This window comes from Hibiscus syriacus, unplaced genomic scaffold (genome assembly GCF_006381635.1).
Source record: "Hibiscus syriacus cultivar Baekdansim isolate YM2019G1 unplaced genomic scaffold, ASM638163v2 tig00015125_pilon, whole genome shotgun sequence".
Lineage (NCBI taxonomy): Eukaryota > Viridiplantae > Streptophyta > Magnoliopsida > Malvales > Malvaceae > Hibiscus > Hibiscus syriacus.
Window position 1 is genome coordinate 49,155 of NW_024062348.1, and position 15,580 is coordinate 64,734.

Genomic DNA, 15,580 nt, shown 5'->3' on the forward strand with positions numbered 1-15,580 from the left:
CTAGGAAGATATCAGAATTTTCTTCGGCTTTTGGCCCAAAGCCAGACTTTGTTCAAAAGGCCCAAAGCGTGCCGTAGACAAAGACAGGCACGCCGGGACCACGAAGATTGCATCGGCAACGACTACGAGACGCCCATCAATGAGTTCACATGGCAGATTAACATGGTGGGGACTCAGCATAATCTTTCAATTCAAAACCATATAGAAAACTAGAAATATTTAATGGGAGATCCATACACAACACAATACGAGTTCTGAATATCAGACTAATATACTCAAAAGGATGGGTCCAAAACCTCATCACCATATCAATGATATCTAATATTACAACCACAACATCAAAACCAAAGGGTAAACACCATAAGATATAACATAATTACGAGGCCTAAGATAAGAGATCCGATCGAGACAGTAAGAAACGGAGCGCCTGAGCTGCCCGGAGCCGGTGCCGGTGCCGCCACACTTGCTCCTCCTGAGAATGATTCCGGCGCACCTGCTACTGCTGATGGTGCCATACCTACAAGTTTGCAAAGGGAATTAAACAGTGCTTCAACAAAAAGGGTCATCAAAACACTTTAAAATTCTTGAAATTTTGGTTTTTAAAGGATAAAAGATGCATCAGAGCATACCTGGAGCACCAGCAGGAGACACTGCAAAATTAACAAATAGTATTAGTCATCAGTTCTAAGACACAAAATCTGGTTTTTTAAAATAATGTATGAACATTTACAGCAACATAAAATGACAAATTTGCCCAAAAAAGATCACAACTTTGGTGAAGCTTGTACAAATCTTTGCACCTGAAACCCCATGCAATTAGACATTCACTTCCCCAGCAAAAATTAAGCCACACTTTCAACCAGAACCCGAGTTAAAGCCATGTTAACTCACATGCGCAGGTAGTGGCAGAAACAGCAGAGACTTTACAAGCAGCAGGCAAAGTCATGGCCTTTGTGACATTCAAAGTAACACCCAAAGAAGCGCTGCTCTTAAAAGCCTCGCACAAGCATTCGGGTCCAGATTTCAACACAGTTTTCAACCCGGAACAGCACGACCCCTGGGGCTTCGTATCCTTGCTCCCACTCGACACGAACGACAAACAATCAGCCATGTTGAGAGTCAGAGTGGAGCAATCCACAGAGGGAGACGGCGCAGCCGCATGGTGGTGAGCGGCATCGACGGCCCAGATTGAGAGAATGGCGAGGGACAAAGCAAGAGAGAATTTTGAAGCTGCCATTGTTGAACAGAGGAAACAGCAGTAGCAGGGGAATCAACAAAAGAGTGGGTTATTTGGGAAGAAGAAGAAAAAAGGAAGCTCTTTTGTGAGGGAAAAGAGTGGGGGAAGTGGGGGATTTATTGGGGACAGAGACAGAGAAAGGCACACTCGTCGTACAATGCAAAGGGAGAAGGGTGTATGTGTGAAGGTTCCCTTGATCCAAGTTTCTTACCCATATCAAAACAAAATAAAAAGTTTTTGAAATCTGAATTCAAAATTATATTCATTTTAGGTAAATTACACTTCATACTATTAAATTTTAAGTTGTGTATTATTTTTATCATTAAATTTTATTTTTTAATTACAATATCAAATTTTCATTTAAACGTCAATTATGTAATTGACATGTTAAAATTTAAATGTTATGATTATATAAATAAAACAATATCATTTTGGTATAATTATTAATATTTAAATGGCATTCTTTAGGGAATTGAACTTTAAGAGTATGTTGATTTTTTTATTAAACTTTTAAAAAATTAATTTTTCGACATATTTTTTTACCATCACCGACAATCAATCACCTCTCATCATCAATCATCTTTTGTGTATTGAAACGTTCGCGTTTCACTCAACATTCTTCGCCTATAATCGATTTTTCACATAACTTATTTAAAATTGACGAAATTAAATAAAAAAAAATCTACTATTTTTAGGGACTTGGAGACTTTCTTAGGTTTTAGGAATTATGTTTGTTTGTTCAAAAATGTGAACGGTGAGAAGCATTATTTCGAGAAGACTAACAACATTCATAAAAACTAGCATCATCGAACGATCATCATAAGAGATCGAAATATTAGAATGTCAAACTTTTAAATCGATTTTTTATCAATTTTGAGTGAGTTTCGTGGAAATCAATCCTAGAAAAAAATTGACTGAAATATAAATGTTTTAGCACTGATCTTGTCGCGAAAGACAACGAGTGATGGGCAATGATTTATTATTGACAACGGTCGAAAAAGTGTAATGTCAAAAAATGATTTATTTAAAAATTTAGTGGCAAAATCAATACACCCCAAATTTTGTATCTAAAATAATGTTATTTTATGCATCAATAGTCGTTCCCAAAACAATGTCAATTTATGCATGTCATCGTAGTAACAAAATTATATGTACATATTATCATGTTGTTAAAATTTAACAACTCTGTGATATAATCAAAATTAAAATTAAAATATAATATTATAATTTTAAGAAATTAAAAATTTAATAATATAAATAATATACGATCTAAAGCTTAATGATATTTAGTATTTAGCTTTTATTTTATATATTTGAGTTCGCATAAACAAAAGTTTATACAATTGTGGCCAAAGGGGTTTCTGTCACCTACCCAAGAGTCTTCCAAAAATGAGACTATAAAGTAGGAAAAAAGGAAACAACCTTAAATTCCTTATTTTTTTTTGGTATTTTAAAACAATAATTTCTAATAAAGTAACAGAAATTTTGCCTTACCTATTAAGAATTTCTATTTTAAAATCTTCTAATCCTATATTCAAATTTCACCATAAAATTCATGATCATTTTATAAAAAATTGAATTCTATTATTTATCTCTAATATATATATATGAATTTATTTTATATTTTAATTTAATCGCATTTTATTCATTTAACTTTACTTTTAAAATTTTAATTTTAATAAAAAAATATAATAATAAGACAAATTATTATATACTATAAAAATATCGATCAATTAATTAAAGACATTTCAGATATTATGTCAAAACATTTGTAAAAATTTTGTATGTAAGATATCGTCAGTGTTGCAAGATACGATGAAATAGACCGTTCTTTCTTTATCCGGCTGCCCTGGCATGCATTATATGTAATGATTCCAGATGCTTATGGTTACAGGCTATGTTAAAAGGGGGAACCAAACCCAGACAAATGTCCTGATAAAATGCGTTATTTAATTATATAATACATATATTTAATTTAAATTCGAGTTTTTTAAGATATTATTCAGAAAAACAACCATAGTGTTAAATTGATTAGTTTTTTTTTAATTTATAAAATATATATCAATTTATATAGTAAAATAAGACATTAAATATTTTAAATAAAATATAAGATTTAAATGTTGGTCTTATGAATAAACTAAATTGAATTAAAAAATATTTTTATAATAAACATTCATAATACTTAATCAAATATAATATATTAATAAATCAAATATTAATAGTTATATCAAAATAAGAAACCTGATCAATATCTTAATTAAAAAGAAAAATATGGACAATTTTGCGTGTAACGTGTTTCTAATTGTTATTCGTGTTTCTCGAATCGTCCAGCGCAATAACTAAACTAAAGACATTAAGGAATTTCGATTCTAGAAGGAGCTTGAAAAGTGGAGACTCAGTAGCTCGATACCAAATTTTTAACAAAAATTAGAAAATTAGTTTAATTCTTAAATTTTCTATTTATACTAACTTTAGAATTTTTTATTCTGAAAATAGGTTTATCAAAATTTATACTAATCCACATTTCAAGATGAAATATAATATGGTGATAAAATAAGATTATCAGAGGGTTCAGGATAAACAATAGGTACGAAATTATAGAGTAACTTGCACTAAACTTTATACAGAATCCCATCCATACCTTGGTATTATTTATCAGAAATAACTTATTCCCCGTGACCGAAAAGCACTATGTCCACCATCCTAGTAAAGTATCTGCATTTACAGATGCAATCAGTACCCCCATGCCTACATTTCAACAATTGACTAATTGAAGATGCAAGGGTGCTAGAGAGGTTGTGCTGGCCTACCAGGAGCTTTGGCAACCCGAGTTCAATTATTTATCAACAAATGGCTAGTAGACGACATGAATCCACGGTGGTCTTAGCTCCTTTCACGGGAAAGTAATTAGACAGAATGAGAGGATAATGTTAGGACCCTTATCGATAACATGTAATTAACACCTGGTAATATGCAAAAACATGAAAACCAATCACGTGTATGGAACACCTACAGTACATGGATATAAGAGTGCAGTATTCCAAATATGTGAAAACTTTTGAAAGAAGTAACGCATTCATATAGGAAACACATCTGTATTGCATGCCCGAGTTAGGGTTACAAAGCTGACATGAAATACATATGATCAGAGGCAATGCATGTGCAGAGAATACTGTTTTATTATCTACTTAGTTCCCTAGCTGTTGGTCGAATTTGAGCTATTGGATTCTCTATGGCCTTCCACAGCCAGATATGATACGTGAAGCTATGAAGAAACCACAGATGATTCTGTTACAAATATGAGCATTTCCGAGCGACACTCATAAATGTTAAACTAGGGCAAAGAGAACAAACTTACTGTACATGATTACTGAATCGCCTTTTCACCACCGACACAATAACAATCACATCATCAAGCTTTCCGCCCCTATATCCCACATACCCAGCTGCCTGCACTTCATCTGATAATGGACTCCTAACCAATGATAACTGACCAACCTCTTGCGATCTAGTTGCCAAGAGTTCTGCTATTTCCTGCCCACAAAAGAAATGTGGGGTTACCATGCACATAGCCTATATTTTATTATTTTGAATATGCAACTGATGCATTTTACAGCTATATGTGGGAAAAGCACCTGGGGCCTCAAATTCTCTTGCAATGATCTGAAGACAATTGAAGCTATATCTTTCCCGTAAAGATTATCAAAAAGTCCATCAGTTGCAGTGATTATCACATCATTTTCATCCAAGTCAATTCTGTAAACCTGCAAGAAATCAGTAGACATGCGTAAAAAGATTGACCACATTATTTTACTTTCACTTCCTAATTTAAATGAAATTCAATAAATGTTTGCAGAAGATATAGTGTTGCGCAAATCAACTTTTCAAAGTGCAGGAGACAATTATAAATATCTTTTAACTTTCAATATATTAATATAATATATATAACTCTTATTAGAAATGGAATTCAAACAGTATACCTCCACAAAGTCGGATGGATAATCTCCTCTTTCAATCTGTACAGGACAATTCAATTCACAAAGCATTGGGGAAGACCTTTTAAATACAGCGCCGTTTCTTACGATCATGAAGCCTGACTCACCAATATTGGCCACATGGAGAGCCTGCAGATCCATAGAGGCATAGCCTTCCAAGAATAAGTTGTAGAAAGGAACACCTAGCTCATTCTGAGCTCTGATTTATTTTTTTCATTTTCTTGATTAAAATTAGATCTAGCATTAAATCACTAAGAAAATAAATATATTCATCCCAACGAAGTAGATTGACTGGCTAACAATTAGCATCAGTTGTCAGCCCATGCATATTTTGACCGACAGCAGTTTTACAAATAAGACATGCGAGATAAATTTGAGTGTAAGCATGAGCATTATGACTTCTGGAAATACGTTGTCTCTAGACCCAATACCAATATGAACAACTCTGCTTCAATCACACGAGTAGACACGCTCTATCATTTAATTATGAAGAACCTTCTTTTGTATATTATAAGAAATGTTCTCAAGTCCATAAAGCAAAGTTTTGAAAAAAACCATCATTCGTGCAAATGAGGCCCCCAATAAGAAATTGAAAATGTTTTGTTAATTCATTAATCTTGTACTTCACACAGACAAAAGAAGTTCAGAGAAAAAAATTGAGCAATTAAGTTTCATTAAATGAAAAGTCTGTATATTAAGTTACCATTCCTCCAGTAAAATTAATGAGGCTTCCTTATATTTCTGACTCAAGGCTTGTTAGTAATATCCTAGATTTGGTAGTCATTGGCTGCCGATAGTGAGCCTAGTTTGATTAGGATTAGGCTGTAAGTTATTTCATTGATACAACGACTAAATGAAAATTGCATAGGAGAAAAGCCTGTCAAGTTGAATGACAACATACCCGATCATCAAAGTAAGCAACCAAAACTGTAGATAAACCACAAGTTTGAGTATTTGCAGCAGCTCTATTAAGGACCTCAACTGGGTCAGTTATTGGATTCGGAACTCCATTTCTATCACACACAATTCTTTCACAATTTTCCGTAAGTTCTTTTGCATATACTCCAACACTAATCCCTGAAGGATAAGATAGGAAACAAATAATTCGGTCCAAACATTGCAAAACATAGAATGTCATTTGTTCTGCATACATTTAATTTAATGTAAATTTGATATCTGTCCTAACAATTCTTTCATGGTTTGCAGAGCAAGGAAAAAAATGCAACGTAAACTCATACAAAGAATTGGCCCTGCTGAAAACAAAAATTGGGGGTAACTAAAAAGAATGGTACCTTCAAGTGACCACTGACTAACTCCATCAGCAACACCTAGCCAGTTCTGGCTGGCGATAAAATAAGCATCCTCTCCACCTGCGAAGGTCTGGAATTATTACTTTTTCATATTACTCAAAGGGAATTCTCAAACTCAAGTCAAACATACATCAAAGTGCCCAAACAGCTGATGTCTTTCAAAATTCATTTTAATGATAGTATTGTTATTTTTACTGTTTTACATCCAAAGTTCATAAAGTACTCTCACTAATGTGAGAGAGATGCATTTCTGGGATTATATTGATCTGCCATGTTAAAATGTCAAACTAGACAAAATCTGATTGTAATTTAACAGAATTTTGATTTGTTTTTTCCTCAATTTGACAATAATTTACTAATCTTAATTTTGGAAAAGCAAAACAATTAATAGAAAGGTGAAATTGATTATGGCCATCCTTAAGTACCTTAGTTGGATTTGGCAATAGAGCAGCACCAGAATATAAGAAAAATCCTGCTGTTGGGATTTCCTCCCTGTTTGGATACATTTATAAAAACAAACACGAGGATGTAAGAAAACTTGAGATAAAGTGATCGATATACTGACCCAGCTTATCATCTTTTATCTGGTATGCTAGTATCAACTCACTACAATATCAATATATAAAGGGGAAAAAAAGACTATAATACAAAGTTCAGCAATCCCTGATCCCCACTTCCCAAAACCCCAGCCATATTTTTAGGCATGGGAAATAATGATTGCTGTTTCCTCACAATTTTCATAAAAGGGTGAAAGATCAATTAATTATTTCTAATATGTAAATCATAAAGTACGACAACAATCTGGTCAAATGACAAGTGTAAGAACAAAAATTTCAACCGGACACTCTTATCTTTCATGCGAATAAGTATTTTTACTGATAAGAAGAACTAATGCAGTAATCTATGAGACAGATAAAACCTATTTGTGTAAGCGTCTGACAATAGAGTAATTTACCTTTCCAAAGTTGTTCCACCTGACTGTAACTCTACACCTTTAAGCATCTTCACGCTGAATTTGTTATCACTTTGTGCCTCAACCTCAGTTATCTCTTCTTTGAGAAATGAGAAATGTACGGCCTCAACTGACTGCGAACAACAAATATACAAAGAACTTCAGGCAAATTTACTTGAGATCGCGAATAAATCCAGATCCTCAATGAGTGAGTTCTTTGCGATGATAATGCAATAGGCTTCCAAATAAAGTATTATGTAGACAATAAGTGGTGACATGCATGGGCAGGCAGCATCTGAAAATTAGGAGGGAGTAACCATATTTAAGCTCAATCAATATTTTTTAAAGGTATCCTAGCTTCCTAGGTTTCTGGAGCTTAATAAAGCTTAAAACAGGCTTCCAAATAAAGTATTATATAGACAATTAAGTGGCGACATGCATAGGCAGACAGCATCAGAAAATTAAGAGAGATGCACCGTATTTGAGCTCAATCAATATTTTTTTGAAGGTATTCTAGGTTTCTGGAGCTTGATAAAGCATCAAACTCAGACAAATATTGTAGGAATTATAGAATTATATGAGTTGTTACCATCCCTTTAATTAAGGGATTCTGTAAATATTCTTTCAATCTCTTATTTTAAGGGATCATATCTCCTAGGATTATTATCTTTCCTAACTTAGAATTTCCTAATTTAGAGACATAGTTAGTATATATAGATGCAATACGTCCTATTGAATTAATAAGAAAATACAGAGACTTACTCTGATTTCTACATGGTATCCGATTAGGTTACGGTTTTTTTTCCGACCTAGACCATGTCCGCGAATTCTTCACCTACATCTCCTTCTCCTACTCCGGAGATCACTTCAAATCCAGAATTTTTTTCTAGTTTTGATGCTCAATCAAATTCGTCTGGTCTGACTATCACCTGCCATTGATTGAATAGCAACAACTTTCTTGAATGGTCCAAATCGATTAAGATTTTCTCTTGGGCAAAGAAAGATTGGGCTACGTTACTAGTGAAACCAAGAAGCCTGCTGCGACTGACACTGTTTTTGCTAAGTGAATGCGTGACAATGGTCAGGTTATGACTTGGCTCCTTAATTCCATGACCCCGAGTATAAGCAGAAACTTTCTTTTGTACACCACAACAGTTGAAATCTGGAGTGCAGTCCGCGAAACCTACTCTAGCACTGATAACATTGCCGAATTATATCATATTGAAGATCAGGTAGCCACCCTTAAGCAGGGAACCATGCCCGTCACTCTCTACAATAATACCCTTACTGCCCTTTGGTAGAAATTAGATTTGTATGCACAACATGATTGGGTAGATCCAAGAGATGCTGCCTTTTACCAGCAAATTGTCACTCAACGAATGCTTTTTCAATTTCTTCAAGGGTTAAACAAGGACCTGGATGAGGTTTGCGGCAGGGCGTTGTCTATTTCTCCTCTTCCCTCCATTCGAGAGGCTCTCTCTATTATCAAGAAGGAAGAAAGCTGACGGTGCTGACGGTATGTGATGCTACCTGCTGAACCATATTCCCCTCCTGAAGGATCTGCCTTACTCATCCATCATCATCTCCCACTTCCAAACAGGGTAGACCTTGGTGTGATCGTTACAAAAAGCCCGGCCACTCCAAGGAGAAGTGTTAGAAGCTTCATGGCAAGCCTCAGGACTGGAAGTCCAATAACTCTCGCGATAATAAATCAAGCCTAGTCGCTGCCACATCTGTCACTAGCTTTACCAAAGAACAGATTGGTGAACTTAAAAAACAGTTTGGAAAGTTTCAAGGCCTTGTGAGGGTAATACGGTCATGTAAGAACCAGAAGGTAACCCTTCTACTACATCTTTTTTCTCCTCCCAGTCGACTCCTAATTAAATCCTCGATTCTGATGCTACGGATCATATGACTGGTAACAAGGCTTTGTTTCGCAATTTTTTCCCAACCTTTAGTAAAGCCGTCAAAACGGCTGATGGTTCCATGTGCAAAATAAAAGGACATGGAACTGTTATTCTCAATGAACATATTGCACTTACAAATGTTCTCTTTATACCAAATTTGGCTTGCAATCTCGTTTTTGTTAGTAAACTTTCTACAGACTAACACTGCTCCACAATTTTTAATGATCTTGATTGTACTTTGCAGGCACTGAACTCGAAGAAGATGATTGGTAAGGCCATCTTGCAAAATGGTCTCTACATCCTCCCTTTTTCTCCTAGACCGAGATCTCCAAATCTTTCACCGCTTTAAGAAAAGTTGATATTGTTATGTTATGGCACCTTCGTTTAGGCCATCCTAGTTTCCAATACCTTGCAAAATTGTTTCCTTCTCTATTCATTAATAAAATGCCAAATTCTTTTTCTTGCAAAGTTTGCTCTCTTGCCAAACATATTAAATCATCTTATTTTCCTTCTACATACAAGCCTTCTCATCTTTTTGCTTTGATCCACAGTGATATTTGGGGGCCTTCTCGGGTGAAGAATGCTAATAATTGTAAGTGGTTTATCACTTTCATTGATGATCATAGTAGGATAACTTGGATTTATTTGCTGAAAGATAAATCTGAAATTGTTGGTGTTTTTGTGCAATTTTATAACATGGTTCTCACTCAATTTGGTCTAAAATCCAGCTCTTTAAATTTGATAATGGCAGTGATTTTTTTGCTAGGTCTTTAGGTGATTTTTTCAGGGAAAAAGGCACAGTTCAACTTAGTTCTTGTGTTGGAATCCCACAGCAAAACGACATTGTTGAAAGAAAAAATAAAAACCTCCTTGAAGTTACTCGTTCTCTTCTATTTACCACTAATGTTCCCAAATATTTGTTGGGGGAAGCCTTATTAACTGCCACATATTTAATCAACCGAATGCCTAATAAGGTTTTACAATTTCAAACACCTCAATCTATATTTTTGCAACACTTTCCCCATTTTAAGCCTATCTCCCCCATTTTGCCACTTAAAATCTTTGGTTGCGCTGTTTTTATCCAAAATATTACTCCTAATAAGTCCAAGTTAGATCCTAAGTCTCTAAAATGTGTACTGATTGGATATTCTTCACTTAAGAAGGGTTATAAATGCTATCATCCTCCTTCTAAACGATTTTTTACCACTATGAATATAAACTTTTATGAGCAGGATCTCTATTTCACTCCAGCTAAAATTCAAGGGGGGACATGGAGAGATTTTTAGCCACATCAGGTATCTACTCCTAATCTTCATTCTCAACCTTCAGAATAGCTGTAAATGGATCCTTGCTATAAAGTATAACTTCAATTGTAGTATCCAACGATGCAAAGCTAGACTAGTGGCCAGAGACTTTACGCAAATATATAGGATAGATTTCACAGAAATTTTTGCACATGTGGCAAAGCTTAACATTGTTCAAATACTCCTAAGTTTGGCTGTAAATTGTGATTGGCAATTACACCAACTTGATGTAAAAAACACATTTCTTAATGGGAAGCTAGAGGAAGAAGTCTTTATGAAATTACCACCTGGCTTAAAGTCTGTTGAAGGTAGCAACAAGGTTTGCAAGCACAACAAGTCTCTATACGGGGCATTGCTTTGCATATAATAACAAAAGAGCTTCCCTAGCAACTAGACAGCCAGAATATTTATGTTAATGCACCAATGTTATCATCATTTATCATTTTTAAACTCACATTTTATGTTTGAATCTTGGGTTAGTTACACAAAAGCATGATCCTTTCTATGATATTCTTTTGGCCTTAGTCATTACAGTTCTGATGGCATCAAATAGCAACAAGGACTATTAATGATTACTTTCTATGTAAAATTATTTGAACTGGGAGAAGAGGGAATACCATTAAATATCCCATCATCAATTATGTCATTATTTATTGTATTACATTTATACAATGTTCATTGGGATATCCAAATTAAACATAAACACCCAAAAGGAACATGACGAGTTGCTAATGAAAACAAAATTAGAGAATTAACCATTTTTGAGCTCTTGATTATGTCACTGTCAACATATTTATTCACTGCTTTATGGACTGTAGCCTCATTGAGAACTTAATCCACCTCAGGTAAAGTGGAATTCAGCTTATTTTCACTAACATCACCTTCATCAGCATCCTTCATCATCACTAGCATTTTTGATGCATTTATGCTATGTTCCTTGCCGTGTTCTTTGGAAGGCACAGGTTTCTGAGAAACTTCTTCACCACTACCATCATTTCCGCTTTCATGGAACTCAAGACTGTTAGGCATTTCAATATTGGAGCAGTCTCCTAAATAAGTAGATTGAATTGCAATTTAGCTTTCAATACTATTTTCAGAAGCTGCCAACTGAGCAGAAACCTTTTCCACAGCTAAATCCATATTAGACTCCGTATTCAAAATAGTAGCCTCAATTTTACCAATTCTCTCACCTTTTTCCTCAGCACCACTATTTTCTTCCTCCTCCAGTTTAACACTATAGGGAACTTCACTTTTGGAACCAGACTCTGAAGCAGCTAGTTCATTCCTAATTTCACTTTCAATAGCAAGAGCTGCCAATGGAGGAGAAACCTGTTCTACATCAGGAACTAAATTTATCTTAGGCTCGTTATTTGAAGTGGTACCCTCAATTATACCAATTCTCTCCCCATTTTCCTCAGCACCAGTATTTTCTTCCTCCTCCAGCTTAACACTGTGGGGAACTTCTCTTTTGGAAATAGAATCTGCAGAAGCTAATTCGGTTCTAGCTTCACTTCCAATAGCAGGAGCTGCCAATGGAGGAGCAACCTGTTCTACATCAGGAACTAAATCTATCTTAGACCCCTCCATATTTGAAGTGGTACCCTCAATTTTACCAGTTATCTCTCCATTTTCCTCCTCCAGCTTAACACTGTCGGGAACTTCTCTTTTGGAAATAGACTCTGCAGAAGCTAATTCGGTTCTAGCTTCACTTCCAATAGCAGGAGCTGCCAATGGAGGACCAACCTGTTCTACATCAGGAACTAAATCTATCTTAGACCCCTCCATATTTGAAGTGGTACCCTCAATTTTACCAGTCATCTCTCCATTTTCCTCAGCACCAGTATTTTCTTCCTCCTCCAGCTTAACACTCTGGGGAACTTCACTTTTAGAACTAAACTCTGCAGAAGCTAATTCGGTTCTAGCTTCACTTTCAATAGCAGGAGCTTCCAATGGAGGAACGACCTGTTCTACAAGAGGAACTAAATCTATCTTAGATCCCTCCATATTTGAAGTGGTACCCTCAATTTTACCAATTATCTCTCCATTTTCCTCAGCGCCGGTATTTCCTTCCTCCTCCAGCTTAACACTGTGGGAAACTTCGCTTTTGGAACTAGACTCTGGAGAAGCTAGTTCAGTCCTAATTCCACTTTCCATAGCAGGAGCTGCCAATGGAGGAGAAGCCTGTTCTACATCAGGAACGAAATTTATCTTAGACTCCATATTTGGAGTGGTACCCTCAGTTTTACCAATTCTCTCCCCATTTTCCTCAGCACCAGTATTTTCTTCCTCCTCCAGCTTAACACTGTGGGGAACTTCGCTTTTGGAACTAGACTCTAAAGAAGCTAGTTCAATTGTAATTTCAGGTTCAGTAGCAGAAGCTTCCAGTGGAGGAGAAACCTTTTTAATATCAGGAACGAAATCAATCTTTGATACCAAATTCAAAGCACTTTCCTCAGTTTAACCATCAATCTCATCACTTCCTTCAGAACTACCCCTATTTTCTTCTTGGAATTTAACACCATGGGGCACTTCAACTTCGGAATCCAACTCTGGGGAGTCTAATTGAGAAGTAATTTTACTTTCAACAGCAGAAGCTACCGACGTAGGAGAAACATTTTCTACATGATGAACTAAATCCTGATTTAACACCACATTGAAATTACTAGAACCCTCATTTTTACTAGTGCCCTGACCATTTCCCCCGGGAACATTATTAGTTTCTGTTTTAACAACATTCTCAATCTTGTCATACCCCTCTTTAAGATTTATATGCTTAGAAGAATCAATTGATTTTTCCTCACTTTCTCTGTCATCACTGTCCACAGAAGCAGCTCTCTCTTTAACAACTTCAGTTGCTTTGGTTGCATTCCGTCTTTGTTATCTCTTCAGTGAAGATTTAACTTGTAAGTTACGGCCAACTTTCTTCTTTACAGGTTCTACTGCTTCAACATCTCCATCAGAAACAACCGCTTTAAAACTGCTCTCATCTTCCTTGTCCAAATCTTCACGACCAACTTCGGCAACGACCTTAGCACTTTCATTGGTCATTTGAGTTTGATCTTCGATTATTGCCTTCTCACTTGCGTCTCCAAACCGGAAGATAACGCTGCCATCAGAACACTCTGCACAGTTCACCAATGCTCACAATTATTATAACGATTAACGACTAGATTTATTTTAAGTTTCTTTTAGTTGATATTCATTAGTTTTTCTCTCTCAAAGTCGCTAAAGAGCAAAAGCGATATAGTTTACCATTTCACTAAGAACAAGAAACGATTAAAAATGCACGCATCGTCAAACATCACAAGATTTTGTTATTCGCAACAATACTTGAATGAGATTCAACAAACAATCAGCGGATTCGATTCATTCAAAAGTAACAAAAAGAAAAGGAATCAAAGATAAAACAACGTACCGGTTGAGGAAAGGAGATCCACATCAGCAGAAACGGAATCCGAACTGGAACTGGAACTGGAGCACTTGGAAACAACGAAGTGGTGATTGAGCTTAGGTTTGGCCGGAGAGAGTCGAAGCGTGTGACAGTGTAACGGCGGGAAGCGGAAGCGCCAGAAGAGTGATGTTTGATTACAACAGGGAAACGACTCATGGAGCGAGCTTCGAGAGAGGTGAAGAAGAAGGGATCGGCAGCCATCGGCAGTGATATTTACACTAACATTTTACAAACGAGCTGGTTGGAGCTTGCTTTAGGAGAGGTTTGAAGGCAGCGGAATTGATATTATGGATAAGGAATCTGGTTGCCGGTATGATCAGAGGTTCAAATCTACAGTCTAACGGACGTGAAAAAAAATAGAAGGAAAAAAAAATCAGGGAATGGAATTTTGGCGCATATTTTTCCCCCACCACAATTTTCTATCTGATGTAGTGTTGAGTTGAGGAATGCCGTTGCGATTTTAGTGGTCATGATCTTATTTCTCATTTTATGTTTTGAAAATGACGTTTTGATATAATATTTTGGAGACTATTTAAATCTTATTTCTCATTTTCCTCTTATTTTCTTCTTAATCCACACCAGTCACTATTAGAACAAAATCCTTTCAATGATTCTTCTAAAGGAAAACACTCCAAGGTTAAGCATCCAAAAAAAATTAATAATATAGAGACGGACGTAAAATTTTATATTAAGAGTACGAACTTAGGAGATTATATTAATAATTTAAAGGTATAATATTAAAATTTTCATTCAAAATTAGATAATCAATAAAAAATACAAATAAAATATTTGAAATTTTAAACTACATGAAAATTTAAAAGTTTTAAGGGTGCAACTTCATCCCAATCCCTCATGATCCATCCCGGCCTACAAATGTAACTAAATTGAAATGTACAAAAGTTAAGATCAATTTACAATAAAACTTAAAGTCGAGATATAATTGAAATATTAAAAAAATTTGATATCAATTTAAAAGGGAGATATTAGTTTAAAAACTTATTATATAATCAACTCTAATAATAATATGTATTTTTTTAACCAACAATTACATGTATTAAACAAAATTAAACAAGTATAAGTACAAACATAATTAATTAATCAAAATTTTTAAAAAATAGAGATAATCGGTTAAATGTAGAAGACAGTGAGTGAGTTAATTCAGTCATGGGGAACTGAGTTAACTAAGGCGAAGATCATAAAAGGCGAGTGAGTTTATCAGAGAGTGGATGCCTTGCAATAGTTGTCAAGGTCAGAACAAAATCCTTTGGAGCCAAGCCCTTCTCTTCAACGAAATGCTTTTATCTTGAAGCTTTGCAGATGTTAAATTTTGCTTTCCCTTGCAGTTCTCTTCATTTATTTAAAACCCGTGATAAGCAACCAATCTTTATGCATTTGTTTACTTGGAACGAGTTCAGAAGTTGAAG

At 35.3% G+C, this 15,580-nt stretch overlaps 1 protein-coding gene and 1 pseudogene across 2 annotated transcripts; both read right to left on the minus strand.

Moving 5' to 3' along the window:
• Window positions 1–317: 317 nt before the first annotated feature.
• LOC120207646 (non-specific lipid transfer protein GPI-anchored 31-like) lies at window positions 318–1,348 on the minus strand. Of its 2 annotated transcripts, none has more exons than XM_039207080.1 (3): window positions 892–1,348; window positions 625–650; window positions 318–503 (listed from the first exon to the last, which is right to left on the minus strand). In XM_039207080.1, exons 1-3 carry the CDS (start codon window positions 1,235–1,237, stop codon window positions 339–341), a joined length of 537 nt encoding a protein of 178 aa, XP_039063011.1. In that variant the 5' UTR covers window positions 1,238–1,348; the 3' UTR covers window positions 318–338. The 2 variants fall into 2 exon arrangements, with proteins under 2 accessions (XP_039063011.1, XP_039063010.1); XM_039207079.1 differs by having other exon boundaries at window positions 324–517; window positions 630–650; window positions 892–1,329.
• A 2,411-nt stretch (window positions 1,349–3,759) lies between these two features.
• On the minus strand, window positions 3,760–14,434 carry LOC120207659 (annotated as a pseudogene).
• Window positions 14,435–15,580: the final 1,146 nt, after the last annotated feature.

Coding starts and splice junctions, on each gene's coding strand:
- LOC120207646 (XM_039207079.1), bottom strand. CDS start 1,237: ATGGCAGCTTCAAAATTCTCTCTTGCTTTGTCCCTCGCCATTCTCTCA. Junction 651..891: donor TTCTGCCACTACCTGCGCAT/GTGAGTTAACAT, acceptor TTAATTTTGCAG/TGTCTCCTGCTGGTGCTCCA. Junction 518..629: donor GTCTCCTGCTGGTGCTCCAG/GTATGCTCTGAT, acceptor GCAAACTTGTAG/GTATGGCACCATCAGCAGTA.